This window comes from Hyaena hyaena, unplaced genomic scaffold (assembly GCF_003009895.1).
Source record: "Hyaena hyaena isolate Hyena2069 unplaced genomic scaffold, ASM300989v1 scaffold_601, whole genome shotgun sequence".
Lineage (NCBI taxonomy): Eukaryota > Metazoa > Chordata > Mammalia > Carnivora > Hyaenidae > Hyaena > Hyaena hyaena.
Window position 1 is genome coordinate 921,121 of NW_024081232.1, and position 17,285 is coordinate 938,405.

General features: G+C 41.4%; 1 protein-coding gene across 2 annotated transcripts in view; it reads right to left on the bottom strand.

Annotated features, from left to right (window-relative positions):
* The window catches only part of AK5 (adenylate kinase 5), a 233,373-nt gene extending 232,544 nt beyond the window's left edge, over positions 1 to 829 (bottom strand). The window contains exon 1 of one of the 2 annotated variants that reach the window (XM_039257066.1): positions 599 to 829. In XM_039257066.1, coding sequence (XP_039112997.1) covers positions 599 to 658 — 60 coding nt within the window. In that variant the 5' untranslated portion in view covers positions 659 to 829. The remainder of the gene's footprint in view (positions 1 to 598) is intronic. The other variant, XM_039257067.1, reaches the window with a different exon arrangement.
* Between the last annotated feature and the right edge of the window lie 16,456 nt (positions 830 to 17,285).

Sequence of the window (17,285 nt, forward strand, 5' to 3'; positions counted from 1 at the left end):
CTCAGGAGTTCATTCACCGAAAGCGCATAGCAGCGCTGGGTGCCTGCCCCCGCGGGAGGTAGTGCTGCACTCGACGGGTTTGGATTCGCTTTTTGCATCTTCATCCCTCTCCTCCGAGCTGCCTCCGTCCACACTTCCCCTTCACCACGGGGTCCTGACCCGCGGCGCGCGGAGGGGCTAGGGCTCCTGACCCCTACGTTTCGAGTCCTTGCTCGCTCCCGAGCGCCAGCGTGCCCTCCTGGCCTGGCCCCAGCAGCCAGAGGGCGGGCGGACGGCCGAGAGCAGCCCACCCTCCACATGCGAGGGGGTGTACTGAGGGCGACCCGCTTCCAAAGCTCCGATGGAAGACTGAAACTTGATCAGTGGGATGCGGGCTTCTGCGCCCCGCCAGCGGACGAGGATCCCGGCAACCCGCTGAAAAGGCGATGGCCCCGGGCCAGCGGGAGAGCGAGCTTCTGCAACCCCCTTCACTTCGGTGCCCGGAGTCGGCCAGGTGGGACGGGGCGAGGCTTCCTCCCACCCCTCCACCCCCCACACCGGAGCCCCAGAGATGCCTTTCCCCGAGCCCCCCGGCCGTCTGGCACCCTTAGCCCCCTACCTCGAAAAGCTGAGGGATTTCCCTGCGGGCCAGATACTCCTTGGCATCGTTGGTGTTCATGGCTGTGCCGCGCGTGCCTCGGGGCGTGGGTGGGGAGGTTCCCGGGCTGCGGCGACCTGGGCTGGGGCTGACGGGCCGCGCGCCGAGCACCGGTGCAGCCCTCGCTCTCGCCCGCAAACGCTCCCACGCTCAGCTCTGCCTGCCCAGGCCGGAGCCCCCCTCCGCCTGTCCCCGGGGCCTGTGGGCTCAGCGCTCTCGCCGCCCCCGCCGGGCTGCTGGTCCCCGCGCCGGAGCTGCGGGCTTGGAGCGGCGGCTTCCCCGGCTCCCGGCAGCGCGGCCGCCGGGGGAGGGCGGAGGGAGCGGGGGAGGCCGGACTGCGCGGCGGCCGCGAGGCAGCAGCCCGCGCGCTCTCCCGCTCAGCGCGCCGCGCTCTGCGCCGCGGGAGCCGGGTCTGCGGCTGCGGCCAGTCACGCTGCGCGGGCGGGCACGGGGTGCGGGGGTGGGGACGGGCGCGCGCTGGGGGCTCGCAGTCACACCCCTCCCAGTCGCACCACCGCCGGGGCGCGGCGCTGCCCTAAGCGCGCGGCCGGGGGACGCAGCAACCTGGGACCAGGTGGCCAAAGGAAGACTCGGAGGGTTCTAGGAACCTGTCCACCCCCGCCAGCCACCACAGAGTTACTCCTGCATCCCCATGGAGCTCCCAGGAAGAAACCTAATTGTTTCAGAATTTGTCATTTATTCCTAAGGTTACCAATCTTTCATCACAGGGAGCCGGAGGTAAGGAGAAAAGAGGACTCCATGGTGTGGAATCCATCCTCTTAAGATAATTTTTAGATTTTGGGTATTTCTATCCTTCTGGAAAGTTTTGCTAGCTGCTTTCTAATTTTTTTCGCGTGAAGCTCACAAATCCTTACAGATTTCAGTATAGGGCCATAGAGTGAGACTGAAATCTTCATTAATAGAAGGATTAGACAGTAGTCGACTAGTTAACCTTCACAGAGAGGAACGGGAAGGTGGAGGAGAGAAGTGTATGGTGGTGGAGAGCTGGAGACCGCTTAAATTGGAAATGTGCTGGGTAGGTGGCCTGGGGGCCATCATTAATTGAATCTGATGGGTGCGTAGCCAGCGGATGGTGGGCCCTCAGGGCACCCAAGGGCTGTATGGTGCCCTGAGGCAGCCATGAGAGAAAAAAATCTTGCTGTTAAACAGGCCATTATGAAGGTATACCCATCCCCCTCCTAGCTCCAATATGACTCATTTCCCCCATTAAGATGTCTTTTCACTGCCGGTCTGAAAGATGGTCTATGCCACCCTGAGAATGTGACCTCTAGCAGGGCCTGACACTGTGGGAGGGTGTGTGAGAGAAAAGGTGGCTCTGATGGCCACTGACATCTGCCACAGAGAGAAGGAACACTGCAACTGTTTCCCCAAACCAGTGTCTGAATGTCCATTTCATGTTCATCCTTGAAGATCTTTTCTTGATTCCATTTCTTGTCACACAGGCAACTGCCACTGAAGGCTTTACTATAGCTAAATCCTGCTTTACCCAAGGGAGGGAACTCAAGAATTAATTGCAGTCAAATACTCTACCCATGAGCTATCCCTCCCCCCAAGAATTAATTGAGTCCTGTGAAGTAAATGAAGCTTTTATTGTTTTTTTTTGTTTCTGTTTTAATTTTTTTTAATGTTTTATTTATTTTTGAGAGAGAGAGAGAGACAGCAAGAGCAGGGGAGGGGCAGAGAGAGAGGGAGGCACAGAATCTGAAGACAGGCTCCAGGCTCTGAGCTAGCTGTCAGCACAGAGCCCGACGCGGGGCTCGAACCCACAAAGACCTGAGCTGAAGTTGGACGCTTTACCGTCTGAGCTACCTAGGCGCCCCATAAATGAAGTTTTCTGAACACTTATGAAACCCTGTGTCATACAGTAGCCTTAAAAGAGGCAGGTGTTCCAGTCCCACAGAAATTTATTTCTGCCCTCAGAATATGCCACATCACTTACAATCCCAGCTCCTGACATCTTTGACCTTATCTGAGAGCAGGTGATGCCCATAGTTAAACATTGTCTCTTCTCTATGCAACAATACTCGAAAAGTGCCAGAGTCCATGGCACAAAGCCTACTTTGTGAGCAGGCACAGCTGAGGTGAAGCACTTAGGATTTGAAAGGCCACTTTCTGCAGGGCCTTTCAAGGTCACCCTTTCCAGACAAGAATCTGGCAGAGCATAGCTCACACCCTCTCTCCTCGGGAAGAATGTAACCTAAATAGATAAATAATTCTAAATGCACTTTAGTGTAGCCAGGCAAGGATGGCAACTTGCATTTATGAAGAGAGCAGATAAGGAAGACTACGTTGCACTAAATAGTCTAGAGAGTCTGAAAACCAGTACAGGCATACCTCAGAGATAGTGAAGGTTTGGTTCTAGACCAATGCAATAAAGTGACTATTGCATAAAAGCAAGTGAAATGAATTTCTTGGTTTCCTAGTGCATATAAAAGTTATGTTTGTGTCTATTAAAGTGTGCAACAGCATCGTGTCTAAAAAATAGTCTACATACCTTAATTAAAAAGACTTTATTTTTAAAAATACTAACCACCATATTTCAGCTTTCAGTGACTTGTAATCACTGATCACAGATCACCTTAACAAATATAATAATAATAACAAAGTTTGATATTGCAAGAATTACCAAAATGTGACACAGGCATGAGGTGAGCAAATGCTATTGGAAAATGGTGCCAATAGACTTGCTCAACACAGGGTTGCCGCATTCAATTTGTCAAAAAAAAAAAAAAAAAAAAAGAAAGAAAACCACAATATATGCAAAGCAAAAGAAAGCAAGGTGTAATAAAATGAGATATGCGTATAACTGGAAATATGGCAAGTTTCCAGGCAGCCTTATGCATTGACAATCAGTGCTTTTCAGTGTGTTTCAGACGTATGAGAGAAGCAACATATTAATGATTACTCTTGCAAACGAAGTTGTGGCCAGGTAGAGAAATGCTGTGTGAGAGAACTACGGTGCTTAAAAGCCAGGCTGGTGGTTTGGGAGAGGGGGAAGAGAAAGAAAGGACAAGGAAAAACAAATACTTGCTCGCCATGGGAAAGCTGGTGCATCATTTCCTGATATGAAATTCTAAGGGTGACTATATAAAGGGTTCATGGCTCATTGCTCCTTGTTTACTTGGCAAGGTATTCCCACAAGCTCTAACAAATCAAGATGATTATTGTATGTCTGGTGTTGCCAGAGAAAATCTCTTCTGCTCCCACAGTGGGAGACTGTGCTCGGTTTTGTGAGACAGATGTGATTCCTGCTGTCAAGGAACTTAGTACAGATGGACAATAAACAACTGGATCAGTTGTATATCCTGGGCCACTTGTAAATATTTTGTTTACCCGGAAAAAAACCTAAATATATACCGCCTACCATATGTGTGTATATTGTCTTAGTAAGTGTGTTTCTGGTTTATGCGAATTCCTTTTGGAGCGTCTTTCTGCGGCTTTTTAAAAACTTTTTGTAAATGTGGACTATGCATACTGGTCTGTGGAATCTGGGGTAAATTCAGGCTGAAATAATAGTGTGTCACCCAGTTCTTCAGCCAAAGAAGAAATTCCCTATGCTGTATTTCTTTTCCCCAGACTGGCTGGGTAGCTGAGCCAGACATTTGGGTTCTGGAACTCAAAGATGGCTAGGAACCCCCGAGTTAGAGGGGGTTAGAGGTAAGAGATTGAACATACTTCTATAGTGTCTGAAAGCATTAGGAAAATTTCCAAGTATAAAATATATATATTACAGACCATTAAGATTTGGAAAATCCTGTTTATTTATCTATTCATCAAGTAATGCATTCATTCATCAAACAATTATGAAATAAACTTTTATGTTCCAGACCTGTGAATGGAGCTGGAATACAAAGAACAAGACTCAAGGAGTTCCTATTTAGTAGGGAGAGATGGACTTGTGATGGTTAAATACAGATAAGTGTAATAATTTGTTTTAACAACATGATAAAAGTAGATATGTGGAACAAGATTGTTATGGTGGGGATGCAAAGGGACATGATGCATAGAAATATGTATATGGTAAAAAGCACTTAGAAAGATTTAAAAATAGGCTTTCTTTCAAAATTTCTTCACCATCCTCAAAAAAAGTGTTTTTAATCTGTTTTCTCTTCCATTCGCCCCCCAGATACATAGCTTTTCAGAAACATTGTCATAACTGTAATTACACACATTTCTGTGCTCTATATAAGCTATCATTTTTTAATGTTTATTTATTTATTTTTGAGAGAGAGAGAGAGCACACACATGCAGGTAAGGGAGGGGCAGAGAGAGAGAGAGAGAGAGAGAGAAAGAGAATCCCAAACAGATTCCACACTGAAGGCTCAGAATCTGACGTGGGGCTTGATCTCATGAACTGTGAGATCATGACATGAGCTGAAATCAAGAGTCAGAGGCTTACCCGACTGAGCCATCCGGGCGCTCCCATAGCTACCTTTTAAAATGGCTTTAGAAGTGGGGCACCTGAATGGCTCAGTCAGTTAAGCGTGCAACTTCAGCTCAGGTCATGATCTCATGGTTCATGGGTTCCAGCCCCATGTCGGGCTCTGTGCTGACAGCTCAGAGCCTGGAGCCTACTTTGGATTCTCTCTCTCCCTCTCTCTCTGCCCCTCCCCTGCTTTCTCTCTATTTCTCTCTCAAAATAAATAAAATGAATTTAAATAAATAAAAAGAAAAAGACAGTAAATACGAATGTCAGTGAGGCTGTAGGGTAATGAGAACTCACATACACTTTTGGGGAAATGTAAACTTGCACAACTACTTTGGAAAATTATTTGAAAGTAACTACTAGAGTGGAACATATGTATTTTTGCATTCACCAAAACTTATGTATCAGAATCTTCATAGAAGCCTTATTCTAAATAGTCCCAAACTGGAAAACACTCCAGTGTTCCCCAACAGTAGAACACAACTTATGTTATATTCACAATATGGAATACCATGAGCAATGAGAATCAACAGTTTACAGCAACATGTGATAATGTGGACAGTCTCAAACATAGTATTGAGTAAGCACTAGACACAACAGCTACAAACTATATGACTTCATTTATATAAATAAAAACAGACAGGGGCACTTGGGTGGCTCAGTCAGTTAAGTGTCTGACTTCAGCACAGGTCATGATCTCATGGTTTATGAGTTTGAGCCCACATTGGGCTCTGTGCTGACAGTTCGGAGTCTGGAGCCTGCTTCAGATTCCGTGTCTCCTTCACTCTCTGTCCCTCCCCCACTGCCCCACTCTGTCTCTCTCAAAAATAAATAAAACATTAAAAAATTATTTAAAAAAACAGACAAAACTAATCTTGGTGTTAGAATTGGGACTGTGATTCCCTATGGAGGAGTAGAGTGACAGAGAGAGAAAGCAAGGAGCACATTCTGCTCCTTGATTTGGGTGCAGGTTATATGGGTATGCTCATCTTGTAAATACTCATTTACTTGTACAAATAGGATGTGCACTTTTCCGTATGTATGCTTTTTTTTTTTTTTTTAAATATTAGAGAGAGCACACACAAAAGCGGGGGAGAGAGGCAGAGAAAGAGAAAGACTCTTGAACAGATTCCACACTCAGCATGGAGCTTCATGTGGGGCTCAATACCATGACCCTGGGATCATGACCTGAGCTGAAATCAAGAGTCGGACACTCAACCAACTGAGCCACCCAGGTGTTCTTATTGTACTTTAAAAAAGAGATAAGTTAAACAGTACAAGATTGTGAAGTATGGGATTCAGATCCAAGATCATCTCATTCTTAAGTTCCATTCCTTTCTAAAATGTTTTATGCTACTTTGTCACATAATAAGCAGATCAGAAGTAAATTTGTAATCCGTAGCCCTTTGCTTGTGCTTTTAATATTGCATTTATGTTGCACTATGTTGTTTGTAAGTGGTAATTTGTTTGCAGCCTCGTCTCTCACTGTGAAGTTCTGGGCTCCTCATAAGCAGGTACCATGTCCTAGAAATCTTTATTTTCGCAGTGCTTTGGACAATGCCTGGCCTAAAATAGATATACATGAATGCAGGAATGAACCATCTGTATCTGTATCTATAGAGTGTGTAAGATTCAGCCAAAGAAATTTAGAAAGATACCCTAGCAGGAAAAAGTAAACTTTCTAATGTGTGTGTGTGTATATATATTTACATATATATATACATACATATATATTAAACTAATATGTTGAAGCCTTTTAAAGCTACATCATGATGACTTGAAAGAGTTAATGCCATTTATAGGGATTCCTCATTTACCATGTTGGAATATCTTTAGGTGTAGAGAAAATCTAGTTCAAGCACTGTCTTTGTAATATCTAGGAATATAATGATTTATAAATATACAATTGGGCTCCACATATTGCAATGAAAATATTGTTTTATGATAATTCATATAGTCAAGTATTCTTGCGTCCTTACTATATGCCAGGTACTGCTGACACTGCTATACTGCCAGGCTTATAAATGAATAAAACAAATGCATCTAAGAGACATCTAGGAGGGAAGAACAATAATCAATATATGTCCTAAATAAAACAGAGGGTGGAAAAAGAAAAAGTAAAGGAGAATAAGGACGGCCAGAGGCTGGTTACAATTTTATTAATTTTATTTTTTAAGTTTTATTTATCTTGAGAGAGAGAGAAAGAGTGAGAATCCCAAGCAGCCTCTGCAGCATCAGCACAGAGCCCAATGTGGGGCTCAAACCCATGAACTGTGAGATCATGACCTGAGCCGAAACCAAGAGTCAGACAGTCAACCAACCTAGCCACCCCAACACCCTGAGGCTGGTTACAGTTTTAATTAGAGAGTGACAGAGGTGTCATGGAGAAGAGGACATTCCAGCAAAGACTTGAGAAGGTGAGGAAATTAACCCTGCCAATTTCTGGGGGAGCAGCCAGTTCAAATGTCCTAGGGAGGGGGGATGCCTGACTTGTTTGGCAACAGAAAGAAGGCTGGTGTAGCTGGAGCAGGGTGAGGGGGAAAAGTGCAGAGAGGAATCGCATGGGAGCTGGTAGACCATGGACGTTCTTGGACGTTTACTCTGAATGAAACTAGAAATTGGTGAAAAGTTTTGAGTGAAGACTAATGTGTTCTGACTTACCTTTTAAAAGCAACATCTGTCTGCTGCGTAAGGAACAGGGCGTACAGTGGGAGGCTATGTGACTCAGATGAGAGGGGAAGTCAGTAGAGGTGATGAGAACTAGGTGGATTCTAGATCTAATTTGAATACAGAACAAGCAGGATTTCTTGACAGTTTGGTTGTGGTGTGTCAGAGAAAGAGAGCAAGGAGGACTGCATGATTTTTGGCCTGAGGATAGAAAGAAACTAGCAAGCAATTGGCCGTAAGTAGTTTACTAACTTACAAAAGCAGATACAGAGAAAGGAAGTCAGACGTGCTCTGAAGGGGGTCTGACATACTTACTGACTGCATTTCTGCTTTCATCCGCTACCTTGGGCCTGTGGCAGTCATCTTAGCTCTGAAATTATCCTTCACATTAGGTTAACCTACATGTTGCACAAAATTAGCCTCTTGTGCAAGTAGAAGAGAGGAATTTCCACTTATTTCGGGGACACACTTGGAACTTAATGTTTTAGAAATTCATTGTTCATTCATCTGCATAAATATTTTACCTACCAATGGGAAATCTGTAATTCCATCAGATCTTATCTTTATCAGTCACTCAAACTTGGCTACTCAAATAAGGAAACACCTTGAACTCCAAGGAACCACTAATTTTTTTTTTTTTTTTTTTTAGTATAGTTGACACACAATGTTACATTCATTTCAGGTGTAGAACTTAGTGATTTGACAGTTTTCACATCATGTTACTTCAGCACAAGTGTAGCTATCATCAGTGCTGTTATACACTGCTATTACAGTATCATTGCCTGTATCCCTTATGTGGTAACTTTTATTCTCTGATGTATTCCATAACTGAAAGCTTGTATCTTGCACTCCCCTTCCCCCATTTTGCTTATCCCCCTACGCCCTTCCCTCTGGCAACCATTAGTTTGTTCTCTGTATTTATAGGTCTGATTTTGCTTTTTGATTGTTTATTCTTTTTTTTCTTTAGATTCCACTTACAAGTGGAATCATATGGTATTTGCCTTTCTCAGCCTGATTTATTTTTCTAAATTTAATTTCTAAATTTTCTAAATTTAAAAGCTATAGCTAAAGGTGCACCTGGGTAGCTAAGTTGGTTGAGCATCTGACTCTTGATTTGGGGCCTGCTGGGGATAATCTCTCTCTCCCTCTCTGTCTCTCTGCTCCCCCCACCTCCCCGCTCACATGTGGGGAGGGAACAGAAATAAGCAACATTTAGCTAAAATACATAGAGAAATAAACAAAATTTAGCTAAAATTATAGCAAAGCATTCTCATTCTGATTTAAATAAATATTCTGACATAGGCTTTGAAGTAAAAACTTTTTTAAGTCTCATATAAGCCCCAAAGAAAAAGAAACATATGACATCAATTTTTTTGTTTTCATAAGATGCAAATAACATATTTGAGTTTTTATTGTTCTTTTTTTATCATTATGGACAAATGGCAATTCTGTGAGCCTGGAGGCCTAAAATTTCTAAATCACACATATGTGTCAGAACCAGTATGCCCTTGAGTGTCTACATTGCTTATTTTTGTGTTTTTACTATATGTTTCAAAAGCAAACTATTAGTAATACATACATTAATCAGCTTAAGATGAGTAAGATCTAACCTTTCCACCCAAAGAATGAAGTGTGTTGTTTCTCTACAGTCACAAGGCATTCATGTTGGTGTGTTAGAAATTTTTAAAACTTACCAGAATTTACCATCTGCTAGTGTTTTTTTAATCTATTCCATTTACCCATGTTTCCTTTATTAATTGTTCTTCTGCAATACAATTAATGAATACTTACACTGTTTTTCTAATTCCATGAAATCATAAAACTAAAGATCTAGTGGAGTGGGCAGTGATTAATTTAAAGAGATCCCTTCCTCAAAATAAGCTAACATTTTAGATTGTGCAAAGGAAAACTAACACTAAAGCGTTTCTCAGATCGTGTCACTCTCTTGATCAACAATTTTAGTGACTACCATTGTCTGCACTGTCCGGTATGATTCGCTAGCCACATGTGACTATTTAAATTTGATACAATAGTTATTTAATAATAACTTTAATACAATAAAATTAAAACTTCTGTTTCTCAGTTGAAATAGCCATGTTTTAAGTACAAAATAGCCGTGTGTGCAGATATAAAGCATTGCTATCATTATAGAAAGTTCTATAAAATAGTGCTGGAACAGAGAAACAATTGCTTTTTTTTTTTTTTAAATCGTAGAGTTCCAAGCCCTCAGTATTAGATATACTAGGTATATCTTCTGCTCTATTGATCATATGTAACCCGTGCATCCTGTACTTTTTTATTTCTAAGCCCTTACTTACTTGATTCCTTTACATATAATTAGCTTCCTCTGTTTTCCACTTAGTGAAATATTCCCATATCTACAAGGATTCACTTAATTTACCTTCTTCACAAAAGCCATCTGTAGTCAATCCTTTGAGTAATTTCTTTCTCTGTGCTCTCTAGGATGTTCTTGTATTTCTATGGTACTTTGTACCTTATTTATGTATATTTGTTTCCATCATTTGTTCCAGACTCTGAAATGTATCTTCATCGTTGTACCCCTATGCAGCTTATCACTGTGCCATGCATATAATGAATATTCTAAAAGGAGGATTTGAGTAATTTATAATAAATTTAAATGTTACTTCTGTGAGCATTTGCAAGCCCGTTGTGTGATGTGCTTTGAATTTGTAAATTTACTTGCTTTGTTATTTTTTAGGATTATCATTTTCAAAACCCATTGACATTGACTCCCCTAAGGGGAGGGTCACAGGGGACTAATTAAATCAAGTTATAAGTGCAAGTTTCTCTTTCATGACTGTAATTTGGTGCTTGAGCATTTCAGTTGCCTTCGCTATTTTCTCCCATGCCTATAGCTAGAAAATAGGATGCAATTTGAATCAATCAAACAAATAAGAGAATGTCTTCTAATCCCTGATAATTGGTAGTAGGTGATAGGTATCGTTTTATTCAGCTATCTCTGGTCATTGCAGAATAACAATCAACAGGACAGAAACAGGTTGTTATGACCTTGTTCTTCGCCCTTGCTACACTTCCATTATATGACAAAGTGTCATATCAGTTCATCTATTTTCAAATTGTATGCTCCAGATGGATTCCCAGAGGTCATAGCTTCTCTCATCTCCAGAAAATACAGCAGAAGACCACAGCATATTCCTTTTAAGGAAATTTTGAATTGTTTTCTCTGGTCTTCCAGCATTCTCATTTGTAATTTTCAGAAATTGGCAGGTGTTATTTGCGAGAATTTCATGCTAATGAAATGTTGGAAGCTTCAGCATTGGAACTGCCTGAATGAAAGGAGAAAAGAAAGTTTTTCTAGATTTCTGTTATCCTGAGTACTCGCTTTCAAATGCTGGTGGCTTCATAGGGATGGTCATCCTGATATCTTTGGACTTAGTGGCTACCTTTCAGTAAGAGTGGAAAGAGAAAGTATTCTTACGCACACCCTAAAGTCAGTGCATTCATTAAATGCTTTTTGAATTGACCATAAGTACCTTTCAACTCATCTGTCTTATGGTTACACCAATAGCCCCTCAGCAGATGACATTCTATATCTGTATGTCTCCAGCTTTGGGCTTTCTCCTGTGCTCTACTTCTGCCTTCTACGTGTTGCTAGATATTTATTCTTTCATTCAGCTAACATTTATTATCACATACTGTATGTTAAGCACTGATCTAGGTCTTTAAGAAACAAAGATATAGCCAATATAGCAAAATGCTCACGATCGCCACAAAGGAAAAGACTGCTAAACCAAAGATGAGAGTGCAGCAAGAGACCGTGTAGCAGAGGAGAAACAGTTCTAATTTCCAGTCTTGTCTCCTTCTTACTCAGATGTCTGAAATTCACAAGTTATTAACCAGTCTAAGCCTCAGTTTTCTCTTTTATAAAAAATGGGAATATTAACTTTTACCTCGTTGAGTGTTTGTGAGGGTTAATTGAGCTATTAAGTACAGAACTGAAACAACCTAATTCTCTGCCTCCAAGTTCTAGTTCGTGGCTTACTGCATTCCTCATTCTGTTATTTAAGACCCTGATCCTAATTATCCGCTATTTTCTCCCCCACAATGTAAGTGCAAATTAAACTGATTTGCTTCCTGTTCTTTGGATACATTTATTTGCCTGATGCCTCCTTGCCTTTACTCAGGTTCTTCCTTCTGCTTGGAATGCCTCCAATTGTGCATGTCTAAATCCTTCTTGCTTCAAGGTGTCTTGATGAAATATAATCCTCTTTCATGAAGATTTCCTGGGTTTCTGCAGCATGAAATTACCACTTCCCATAAAATCATGTAGCATTTTGTTCAAACTTTTTTAAAGTTTATTTATTTTGAGAAAGAGAGAGAGAGAGCGAGAGAGAGAGCAAGCACAAGCAGGGAAGGGGCAGCAGAGAGGAGAGACAGAAGCCCAAGCAGGCTCTGCACCATCCGACAGAGCCTGATGCTTGGCTAAAACTCACAAACCGTGAGATCATGACCTGAGCTGAGAATAAGAGTCAGATTAACCCACTGAGCTATCCAGGTACCCCCAAACTTTTTTAAATGATGGTTTTTTTTTTGTTTTGTTTTTTATAAAGCAAGGTACATCAAGTACTAAAGCAAGAATGATAATATCCATGTATGTAAGTATTATAACTGTGACAACAGTTTGTCATTCCAGCTTGTGGAAGATCTGGTTAAACAATCTTACCTCTGAAATGAAAAGGAACTAATGGGACTTTGGGACAGAAATGCCTGCCTTTCCCCATATCCAGCCCTCAGTTAGCCCTTGCTCTTCCCAATTAACCACTTTTACTTTCTTCTTATTGTCTTCAGGAAGCTGCTTCTATGTCTCAAAGTAAATTAGAGGTAGTGATAATGAACCCAACATAAACCCCAGCTTATATAAATCCTTATGAACAACTTTGAAGTGAGCATTTTTAAGCTTTAGTTGTTATCATGGTTCTTGGTAAATATGGATTTGTTGGCTTATTTTTCCTTGAACCATCTCTCAAAAGTCTTGAATACTTGAAAAGATTCTCTCTCTCCCTCTCTCTGTTCCCCTCCCCCTGTGCAAAATCACTCTCTCTCTCTTAAAAATAAATAAAATTTGGGAGCACCTGGGTGGCTCAGTCAGTTAAGCATCTGATGTTGGCTCAGATCATGATCTTGTGGTCCATGATGAGTTAAAGCACCGTGTCAGGCCCCATGCTAACCCCTCAAAGTCTAGAGCCTAGAGGTATTGTGTATCTCTCTCTATCTCTCCCTGGAGCTTCAAACTGTTTTAATCATTGGAGGAAGATTGGACTTCACTGGGAATTTCATTTGTCTCATATGCCATTCGACCAGCCAACCAACAAATATGTTGAATCTTCGTAAGTAACAAATATTTTCCTTAGCAGCAGTTCATTACCCATTGTTCTGAAATTTGAGAATACCTAGTGAATTATTCATTGACAAAGTAACTTCACTTAATGTGTTTGTGCAAATCTTAGTAAAGTTCATAGATCTCTATCAAATTTCGAGACTTTTTGACAAGTGAATATGACTTGATAATGAACTGTCACCAGTTTCATGGCAGTCATCAACAGGACAAGGACCAGAAAATGCTCAGACCAAACCTGTGAACAGCCCCGGGTAGTTTTATATATCCACTGATACTGCCAACTATACCTTCTTTCACAGCAAGGGCCATCATCTCCACTTCCCCATTAATATGAATATGTATGAATTATTATGTACAATATGAATGCACATATACATATGTACAGGACTTCAGTGAGCTCTGTGAGCAACTGTACCTCATTAATCCTAATTCATAGATACACTTTCACACTCCACGCAATGAAGCAAATGAGCTCTTTCTGTTTGCTTCCTTATACTGTTTCTTAGTTGGCTGACACTAGGAATATTTAAATACTATTGATTTAGCATATTTGTACATTAAATTTCAAAATCTCGATTGTTTTATCTGTCTCTGTCAGCTGGGCTGCAGACTGCATAGTATAAATATTCCCTCTTTTTGTTTTCTTGAGAGTGCCACAGACTTTATTCTTTACTTTCCAACTTCTCTAGTTTCTTTCTGTTAATAGCAAAATATCTTTTTTATCCATTGAACATCTCTGCTACATATTTCCCACACTATCTAAGATCTGACATCCACTTTTTGTTTATCTGATCTCTTTATTTAACCAGAATTCTGAATTATTTTATTCTATGTGGAAGGCCTTTATTATGCAATGGATCCATGGATAATGAATGGTCTGCTTATGGCCACTGTCCACTGCCGAGTGTGTATATGAGGCATTTCATCTTGAAATATTTGATCCACTATCGTGTCAGTGACTGGTGATATAATTATATAAGTTTGTTTTCTGTTTCAACTATGTTACCATCAAGCAGCTGAATCTTTGCTTCCACCTCAGCTATGTGGTGTCATTGCCATCCTGGATACCCTCTCGGAAGAGAGAAGGTAGACATAATGGATGAGTACAATTGAAGCCACTGAGAAGAGCGTTCATCCTTCTTTGGTGACACTTAACCGCTTTTTCATGAGTGGTTAGGACAACAGACGCTGTTAGTAATATGTTGAGTCGTTATATGAACTAAATGCATTTCCTTTTTTTGTGACCTCTGACTTCCCATGACTGAAAATTTAAGTGTGAGGACAAGAGAAGGATCTCATCTCTCTCGTGACACATTCCTTGGTGGAAAAAAAAAGAAAAAGGAATTCAACCTCACAATTACATAATTTCTCTACTGTCACAGTGCTACATGGCAACATCAAGGGATCCTAAGGAGCCTGGGAAATGCTTTCTACACATGATTGTGAACAGCGAATGGAAAAGATTCCACCAGTGTCCTCATTGAACTGGGCAGTGTACTGCCCTGAATTATTCTGGAACCTTAAGTTCATAGCTGACTTATAATCGTTTCCCTTCATGTGATTTGAACTGTGAGTCACCTGTTCTGCTGAAATTATGGACACACTGGTGTATTTTTAACTTGCTATGAGCCACTCTTCTAGAATAAAACAGAACAGAAATGCAATATGCAATTGTCTGGGGGCTAATGGTGTGCAAGTTCGTGAGTACAGATCTATGTCCTGTATCTTGCAGGAGCTGATGAAGGTCTCCAGGCCTAGGCTCCCAGCCCGTATTACCCAGGGCTGCCTTTCCAATCCAGGAAAAGAAAAAACACAATTCCTACAGTGAATCATTCCTTGGGGCTCCTACAGTCCTTGATTTCTGTGTCTGACTCTTTTCTGGATCTTGTGTTATACATCTTTGTAGCTTCCAAACTAAGTACTGGTATCTAAATCATAGTAGAATCTGTATGTATATCTTTTGAATCCAACCATCCATTCATTTCTTTATATAGCAGATATTTGTTAAGTATGGATTGTGTACTTGTGTATATTAGCCTATGCTAAGCATTATGAATGCAAGCAACTAAAGCAGACAGTTCCCCGAAGGAGCTTAATTTAATATGTTGAGGGTGAGGGAAGTTAGACTATACAGGAAAAATTACACAGATAATTCCAATTTCAGTATTTTTTAAGTGCTCTGAAGAACTAGGGAATCCTGACCAAACTCTGCTAATGAGCGAGCAATATAACACTGGCCAAATTACCTAGCCTCTCTGAGTTCCAATTTTCTCATTTGTAAAATAAGAGATTCATACGAGTCAATGTTTAAAGTCCCTTTTAGGCCTGAACTTTATGATTCTGTGCTTGCTTAATGAAAAAATACATTTTGTACAAGAGTATCTGATCAAAATTATCCATTTATCAGTAATACCAGTAGGGGAGTCTGGGTAGCTCAGTTGGCTACATGTCTGACTCTTGATTTTGGCTCAGGTCATGATCTCACAATTCATGAATTCAAGCCCCGTGTCAGGCTCTGCGCTGACTGTGCAGGGCCTGCTTGAGATTCTCTCTCTGCCCCTCCAGCACATGCCTGCACTCTTTCTCTCTCAAAAATAAATAAACTTTAAATAATAATAATAATAATAGTAATATCATAAAGTTCAGAGCTGACTTATAATCATTTCCCTTCATGTGATTTGAACTGTGAGTCACCTGTTCTGCTGAAATTATGGACACACTGGTGTATTTTTAACTTGCTATGAGCCACTCTTCTAGAATAAAACAGAACAGAAATGCAATATGCAATTGTCTGGGGGCTAATGGTGTGCAAGTTCGTGAGTACAGATCTATGTATCTTGAAATCAATCAAGTGGCTGTTGGTCATCAAAGAAGGAATATTTGTGCCATTCTCTTGCCTACGATGAGGCTTAGGGAGAAGGACTGGCCCCCAACCAGGCCAGGAGTTTTCAGATAATGAATTACGCCCTCAGCAGACTTTGGGTTCCAGTGGCTCAAAGTCAAGCAGCAGCTGAACAAAGGATATCACCCAGGGACCAGAGGAGTAAGCAGAGAACCTGGTGTCTGAAGACTCCAACCCTTCCTTGGCACCTCCCCATCTAGGCCACACCTTATCCTCATCACATGAAGACCATTTTAGGAGAGAAGCAGTGGAAAGCTCTCTGAGACACTATGCATGTTTATCTAAGAGATACCCAGAGGGCCCCTGGCTGGCTGAGTCAGTAGAGCATGGGGCTCTTGATCTCAGGGTTGTGAATTCAAGCCCCATGTTGGGTGTAGAGATTACTTAAAAATAAAATCTTAAAAAAAGAGAGATTCTGAATACTTCCCAAATGGTTTTTTTTTTTAAATGTTTGTGTGATACTAAGCTTTAAAATAAGTTGGACTATGGGGTGCATGGGTGGCTCACTCAGTTGAGCATCCAACTCTTGATTTCAGCTGGGATAATGATCCCCAGGGTTGAGGGATCAAGCCCTGTGCCAGGCTCTATGCTGGGCAAGGACCCTTCTTGGGATTCTCTCTCTCTCTTTGTCTCTCCCTCTCTCTCTCTCTCTCTGTGTCTCTCTCTTTCTCTCTCTCTCTCCATCTACCTCTCCCCTGTTTGTTCATGCTCTCTAAATAAATAAACAACAAACAAATAAATAAATGTTGGACTAAGAGTTAATTTTGTTCCTACTTACTAGTGGATGAAGGGTTCAGGGAAACCTAGAATAGTCATAAGCAAAATAAAGAATTTACATTTAATTTATACACTTGAGTTTTCAGGTTTGGATTCCTGACCTTCCTATGCACTATTACTGAGGTAAATAAATAATTGGATCATCAAAAGTCTGAAAAATTTGGTTCTCTTTTAAAAGTAATGTATTGTAGCTAAAACATGGAAAGAGCCTAAGTGTCCATCAATGGACGAATGGATCAAGAAGATGTGGTTTATCTATACAATGGAATACTACATGGCAATGAGAAACAATGAAATCTGGCCATGTGTAGCAACATGGATGGACCTTGAGGGTGTTATGCTGAGCGAAATAAGTCAGGCAGAGAAAGACAAATATCATATGTTTGCGCGTATAGGAGGATTAGGAGGAACTTAACTGAGGACCATGGGGGAGAAGAAGGGGGGAAATGGTAGGGGAAAGGGAGAGAGGCAAACC